The sequence below is a fragment of the Cyprinodon tularosa genome, unplaced genomic scaffold (assembly GCF_016077235.1).
Source record: "Cyprinodon tularosa strain WSP-4 unplaced genomic scaffold, ASM1607723v1 ctg353, whole genome shotgun sequence".
Classification (NCBI taxonomy): domain Eukaryota; kingdom Metazoa; phylum Chordata; class Actinopteri; order Cyprinodontiformes; family Cyprinodontidae; genus Cyprinodon; species Cyprinodon tularosa.
The window spans coordinates 762,301-769,899 of NW_024039067.1; the positions used below are offsets into that span (position 1 = coordinate 762,301).

A 7,599-nucleotide genomic window follows, 5' to 3' on the forward strand; every position below is an offset into this window, starting at 1 on the left:
CTGCTTTTTTCCAGAAATATAGATTTGTAGCTGATGTGACAAATTCTACCTGCTTCCACATGTGTGCTGAGCTACCAGTGTGAATTTCATGTGTGTGGGACAATTTTTAAGTTAAAAACAAGGGGGATGCATTTTTTGGCAGGTCCTTAGGTTAAAAACAAGGGGGATGCATTTTTTGGCAGGTCTTTGCCAAAAATTGCATCCCCTGCTTTTTTCCAGAAATATAGATTTGTAGCTGATGTTTCAATTTCTACCTGCTTCCACATGTGTGCTGAGCTACCAGTGTGAATTTCATGTGTGTGGGACAATTTTTAAGTTAAAAACAAGGGGGATGCACTTTTTGGCAGGTCCTTAGGTTAAAAACAAGGGGGATGCATTTTTTGGCAGGTCCTTGCCAAAAATTCCATCCCCTGCTATCTCAGAGGAGTTGACACTTGTACATCTGTATTCCTGTATATTCATCAGTAATTAAGTACAAGGATCAGCAAATGCAAATACTGCCCTGTAAAACAATGACAGTGCAATTGTTGCTTCATATGATCTGAAGCCCCGCTTGGAGCTTTTAAACAGGATTTTAAAAAACTTTGATAAATTGCTGCTGTAATATTATAGATTTTTTTGAATAAAAAGCTAGCAGATGTGCATAAACAAACAAAAAAAATACAATACAGTTCAGTAAAAATACAGTTCTGTTTTATGCCTCATTCTTGTAAGTTTAAAATGTTCCAATGCTCCTGAATGCACCATAGCTTTCTGACGCGCAGCGAGCGCATCTCACTGGTCTGTGAACGCTGTGCTATGTAGATGCGCGTTTGATTTTCCACTTAAGAGAAAGCTTTGCAAACTCAAAACTCACTTTGGCTATCACGGTTTAGTGTTGTGTGTAAATAGCAAGAGACCACAACAAATAAATCAGCCGTACCATGGTCAAAATCTTTGGATTTAATGTTGTTCAGAAAAACCGTACTTTTGTAAATTAATCTGCCAAATAACCACAACTTTTTTTCCCACGAGAGGTATTTTTAAACGTTTTTATATCATTAATATAAGAACCTAAGCTCCATTGAACATATTTTAATCCGTTTTCCTCGTCGATATGCAGTTCAACAGAGCGAGGCGCGCTCCCGCGACTGGGGATGCATATTTCGGCAGGCATGCACTTTTGGGCATAACACCGTTGAAGGTAAACAACATGGCGATAATAGTGTTAGATTTTCTTCTGTTTATCTTCATGCTGTTTCAGCTTAATATTTCAGAGTCTCTAACGAAAAAAAAGAAAAATCCAGCTCATCACCAGTGAGGACAAGCAAATTTTAAAAATGTCAACGGAATAATGTTTTAAAAGAACAATCATCGACTCAGACTGCTGGATATCAGCTGGAAGAGTCAAATAATCTCCAGAACCTGCAGGTAGGTCCGCTGGTCTAAATTTGATATATACGGGAACTAGTTGATCCCGCGGAAGGACATCGGACACGTTTTGTTATAGATCAGTGTTTCGCTTTATCTATTTTTTTTTCTAGGCTTCTGTCTGATTTCTGTTTTAATATTATATGTTGATTTTTCTTCTTTCCCTTCAGCTGTTCCAGTTTTCCTCCACTCACATGCATGTCTTCCTATCTTCTTTCTTTCTCCTCTTTTATCGATCTTACTCTATTCTAAAACAGATAAATCCCTTCCAAAAACATTAGAATGTACAACAGGAAAACATATTATTATTATTATTATTATTATTATTATTATTATTATTATTATTATTATTAATAATCATAATTATTATCTCATCTGATCAAATACTAAAAATACTAATTAATATTTATTGTGGATAATATTTGGAGCTAGGAGCAAAAACTGCATAATAAATGAACATTAGATAGATAGTTTTCTTTTATGCCATAATTTTGAGATGTTGCAGATCGTGTCTGAGTTTTCCTGTTACTGAAACCTGTTTTTCATGAGAAATGTTCTTCTATCCCAACTAAGTAGTAGAAAAGCACACAAAGCCTTGAGGTCTATGCTCATAAACCACAACCATAAATCAGAAAAACAACTTAAAATTACTAACCTAATAAAATATAAACTTATGGTAACCAATCAGTTCTAAAACATCTTTGAATGAACTCTTGTTGATCTTTTGAGAACCACCAAACCAGATTAGCGCCTTACAAGGAGTTTTCAATCCGAGTCATAAAGCAGAAAACTTGTCTTACTTCCTTTTATTGATTATTTTATAAACTGGACATGAAGCAAACATTTATCACATAATCAGCTAAATCCAAAGGAAATGAATCGATTAACGGGCTTACCATAACACAAGACATCAGTTTTGATAACAAACCTCCGCTTTTACTTCTTCGTCTGTTTAAAGAGTGATGTGCTCTTTTTCTTCTTTGTGTGTTAATAGCAGCTAAGATCCATAAGGATAATCACAGTCCAACAAGCAGTGCCCTCTTTTAATCATCTTTATGTTAACAGCGGCGTAATAAGCTACCATAATAGCTGCTTCTGCCCGAAACATGCTCACGTGCCTTTCTACTGTAGTAACATTTCCCCCCTCATTCATAAAACAGTCATATTGAGGACATTTCCGGGGACAGGTTTAAGACAGGTGGTCCAAAAAAGGAACTGACCTTGAAAATCAGGGACATCTGGCCGCCTTTCCCCTGTGGTGCTCCTGTGCTGCCGACTACTTGATCAGACGATTGACCGTTCAGTCTAGTGATGGCAATTTGACACAGTTGGCCAAAACTCAACATCATGCTCTATACTAGGCATCCCCAAACTCGGTCCTCGAGGGCCGCTGTCCTGCAGGTTTTAGAGGTTTCCCTGCTTTAGCACAGCTGATTATGATGATTGCAGTAGAGCAAAAGCCTGTTAATCAACTATCAATTAAAATCAGCTGTGCTGGAGCAGAGAAACATCTAAAACCTGCAGGACAGCGGCTCTCGAGGACCGAGTTTGGGGATGCCTGCTCTATACGTTTGATACATTTTGGAATGGTGGCATCTGCTGGATGCTATCAGAACTACTATTGTGCGGGTATCCTAATGTCCGCATTATTTCATGATTGAAATCGTTTGTTCCATAACAGTAGTGTTTATAATAATATTAATAGATAATAAACATTCAAATGTCTGAATTGTGAAATTGCCATATTATAACATATAATAAAAGAATTTAAAATCCTCCTTCTCACATATAAAGCCTTAAATGGCCAAGCTCCATCTGATATCAGAGATCTGATTGTTCCTTATATTCCTAACAGACCACTTCGCTCTCAATCTGCAGGTTTACTAGTGGTTCCTAGAATTTCTAAAAGTAGAATGGGAGGCAGATCTTTTAGTTATCAGGCTCCTCTCCTGTGGAACCAACTACCAGTTTTAGTCCGTGAGGCAGACACCCTGTCTACTTTTAAGGCTAGGCTTAAAACTCTCCTTTTTGATCAAGCTTAGCTATAGCTTCTCTATAGTTATGCTGCTATAAGCTTAGACTGCTGGAGGACATAGGGACTGCTATTTCATCATTCTGCTTTATTCTATCTCTATTCTCCCACTCTGCAGAATCTATTAGTTTAATCTCTAACGTTCTGCTCTCTCTGCTTTTTCTCATAGTAGCTTAGTAGTACATGGAGACCCCGTTTTTCAACATTTCGATTCATTCTATCTGTATTCTCATGCTCTCTCATAGTAGCTTCATCTGGTCTGTTCCTGTTTGGCTGTGACTCCATCCTGGAGAAAAATATCAGCTGTGCTGCTTCAATCAACAACTTTGTTTCTAGATGTTGGAGATCGGCCTGTTTTCCAGTGTAGTCCTGTTTCTCTGACTGTGACTGGCTGGATGTGATCTCTTCATCCTCTGACATGGAGGCTGGCTTGGAGCTCGTCTGCCTGTGATCAGCTCTGCTGATATTTCTCTCCAGGATGGAGTCACAGCCAAACAGGAGCAGACCAGATGAAGCTACTATGAGAGAGCATGAGAATACAGATAGAATGAATCGAAATGTTGAAAAACGGGGTCTCCATGTACTCCAGTTGTCTCAGCCTATAGCAGCATAACTATAGAGATAGCTCAGTATAACCTGAGCCACACTAACTATAAGCTTTATGAAAAAGGAGAGTTTTAAGCCTAGCCTTAAAAGTAGACAGGGTGTCTGCCTCACGGACTAAAACTGGTAGTTGGTTCCACAAGGGAGGAGCCTGATAACTAAAAGATCTGCCTCCCATTCTACTTTTAGAATTTCTAGGAACCACTAATAAACCTGCAGATTGAGAGCGAAGTGCTCTGTTAGGAACATAAGGAACAATCATTGGCTTCCTGAAAGCCAATGAAGAGAAGCCAGGATAGGAGAGATGTGATCTCTCTTTTCAATTTTCATCAGAACTCTGGCTGCAGCATTTTGGATCAGCAGAAGACTTTTAACTACATTTTGTGGACTTCCTGATTGTAAAGAATTACAATAGTCCAGCCTTGAAGTAACAAATGCATGGACTAGTTTCTCAGCATCACCCCTGGACAGGAGATTTCTAATTTTTGCAATATTCCACAGATGAAAGAAGGAAATTCTAAAAACGTCTTTCATAAAGAATTTAAATGACAGGTCCTGATCAAAAATACCCTCTGACCCCTCACCTTCAAATCTACAAAAATACTACACTTATCCCATTATTTATAGCAGAAGAGTAACTGAAAGGAAGAAGAAAGAATCAGAAAAGAGTTGGGAGGGAGAGAGAGCGAAGCCATAGCGATGCTAGGCTAGCGCTAGCCTAGGCTAGCTACTCCTTCCCACCAGAAATAAAACCGTATAAAAGCGACAAGTGCTTAGTAAAAATGTGCAGCATAAGGTGCTATGTTTTAAAGTTCTTCTCAGCAGTTAGAGTTACTTAGATACAGCGATATCACAGAAAAAATAACTTAATTCAGATGGGGATAGCCTGAACAGCAACAAAAGTCTTTCATAAAGAATTTTTTGACTTTGACTTTTGAAAAGTCATCTGAGCAGTCAAAACAGGAAGCGGACGTCCTACCAACAGCAGCAATAGCACCCCTTAGCGGCAGCAAACCTGCAAAGATCAGATAGCAGCCGCAGTTACCTTATAACTTTTTATTAAATTGTTTAAAAATATTTATTAAATAATGTGGATTTAGCAAATCATTTATTAAAAGTAAATATAGAACAGGCATTAAATAACCCTAGAATCAAACCATTTGCCCATAAACAGAAATACAAGTGGCCTACCAGCTAAGTGACACTTTTTGGCGGTAGCGTGCCGTTCAAAGTGCCACCGGATGTCCTGCTACCAGATGCCGCTGCCACAAATGGAGTTTGGCTCTGCTGATTTACAGCCACCTAAACCCTTCAGTAGATTACATTTGGTTTATTTTTACATAATCTTTTGTAAAACTTATTTTGAATACTTTTCTGCATCAATGTTTTTATGTTTTTATAGTGTCTTTGTCTAAATAAAAATTCTCTAGATGGCCTTAAATGCATCTTAAAAAAGTATTTATTGTTCTCCTGATGTTTGTTCCTTCAGCTGCATCATGTCTGTTACTGCATGGGAGGTTCTGGCTGACAGCTTTCTCATAATCAAAGATCACAGGACACCGAACACCAGGCTGATAAAACAGGAGCCAGAACCACAGCAGATGATTGACACCACAGAGTTGCCAGAACCGGAGCCGGTTAGAGAGGAGCAGGTTGAATTGTGGCTCCTTCAGGATGAAGGACAGCTGCTAGTGAAGCGGGAGACCAGCTCCTCTGTGGGAACACCTGAATATCCTGGACCAAAACTGCAGCTGATGAAAGGTTGGACAGAGGATCCAGAACTCGTCCAGATTAAACAGGAACAGGAGGATCTCTGCAGCAATCAGGGTGATGAACAGCTTCTGGTGAAGCAGGAGGCTGAGAGCTTCACGGTGACCCCTAACAATGAGCTGAAGGACAACTCTCAACTAGAACCAAGCCAGGACCGACTCCTCTCTGAACCAGAAACTCCACATCGGACAGTCAACGTGGACAGCTCAAAGCTAAATGCAGTTAAAACAAATGCACCCTCTTGTGACGTCTGTGGAAAGGTTTTCACTACGTTCAAGTACCTGACCGACCACACTAGAACCCACACCGGGGAAAAACCTTATCCTTGCGAATTCTGTGGAAAATGTTTCACCGACTGCAGCACCAGGGCCAAACATATGAAAACCCACACAGGAGAGAAGCCGTATGGATGTCAAGTTTGTGGGAAAGCCTTTGGTCACTGCAGTAACCTAGCTAGACATATGAGGACGCACACAGGGGAGAAGCCATACTCCTGCAGAGCATGCGGTAAATCTTTCCGTCACTGCAACACCATGGCGCGTCACATGAGAACCCACACAGGGGAGAAACCCTACAGCTGCGAAGCGTGTGAAAAATCTTTTATACAACCCAGCGACTTGGCCCGTCACCTCAGATCTCACACAGGTGAGAAGGCGTTCTCATGTTTGACCTGTGGCAAAGGTTTCACCAGGCAGTCCTCTTTGGGTGTACACATGAGAACCCACACAGGCGAGAAGCCCTACCCCTGTAAAACCTGTGGGAAGTCTTTCAGGTACAGCAGCCATTTGAGTCGTCATGAGAACGCTCACAGGTGAGACGATTTTCTGGTGTCTGATTGGTGGCGCGGGTTTGGATGGAGCCACATGATTCTTTATGATGGGATTTCAGATGAGAGTCTGTGATCTTGTGTTTTTGTGATCTTGTTTTTTTTTTTATGGAAAGCAATTTGAGACAGAAATCACAAGCTTATCTTCTTTTTCTCAGTAGAAGCTAAACCAGACCTAATGTGTAATATGAATTATATACTAAATTATTTGTTTTTGGTTCCAAGCTTCAAATCAGAAGTTGAGGCCAAAATGCTCTTTTCACAGTGAGATAAAGCCATTTTGGCCTGTGGAGTTGTAACAGACAAACCATTAATGATACAGCCATGATCTTTTCTGGCAATCATCTAGAGCTGAAAACTAACAATATAAAGTAGATTTGAGCAGATGTTTTTGGTTCCAAGCTTCAAATCAGAAGTTGAGGCCAAAATGCTCTTTTCACAGTGAGATAAAGCCATTTTGGCCTGTGGAGTTATAACAGACAAACCATTAATGATACAGCCATGATCTTTTCTGGCAATATTTTTCTGTAATGTTTTTTGTTTTGAGTATTTAAATAAGTATAGATGTATTTAATTTAATGCTTTTTCTAGATATTTTAATAACTTATTTTCTGTTAAATTATAAAACTCTTGATAAATATCTATTATATATATTATATTGTGCTGCATCTCTCGATATTTGCCTATATATAAGACATAATGTTTTTGACTTTCTCGTCTCAGAGATGTAAGAAATAAAAAAAATTCTCTGTTGTTGAAGAATAAATTGATTCTTACATTTATTCCTCTCCCAAACATGCTGCTTTAAGTTTGCAAATCATCTTTACATCACATACTCGTTCCATGGAGTGAATTAAATTTACTTGAGAAACAGGACGAAAATGAAAATAGTCTTTCCTTTGATCAGACTTTAATACAGAATCTGAAATACTCATTTTTTAATTGATCTGAGATCATT

General features: G+C 39.0%; 1 protein-coding gene across 1 annotated transcript; it reads left to right on the forward strand.

The window, feature by feature from the left end:
• The first annotated feature begins 1,180 nt into the window (after window positions 1-1,180).
• On the forward strand, window positions 1,181-6,829 carry LOC119790056 (gastrula zinc finger protein XlCGF17.1-like). The gene is made up of 2 exons (XM_038295374.1): window positions 1,181-1,410; window positions 5,535-6,829. Exon 2 carries the CDS (start codon window positions 5,542-5,544, stop codon window positions 6,628-6,630), a length of 1,089 nt encoding a protein of 362 aa, XP_038151302.1. The 5' UTR covers window positions 1,181-1,410; window positions 5,535-5,541; the 3' UTR covers window positions 6,631-6,829.
• Window positions 6,830-7,599: the final 770 nt, after the last annotated feature.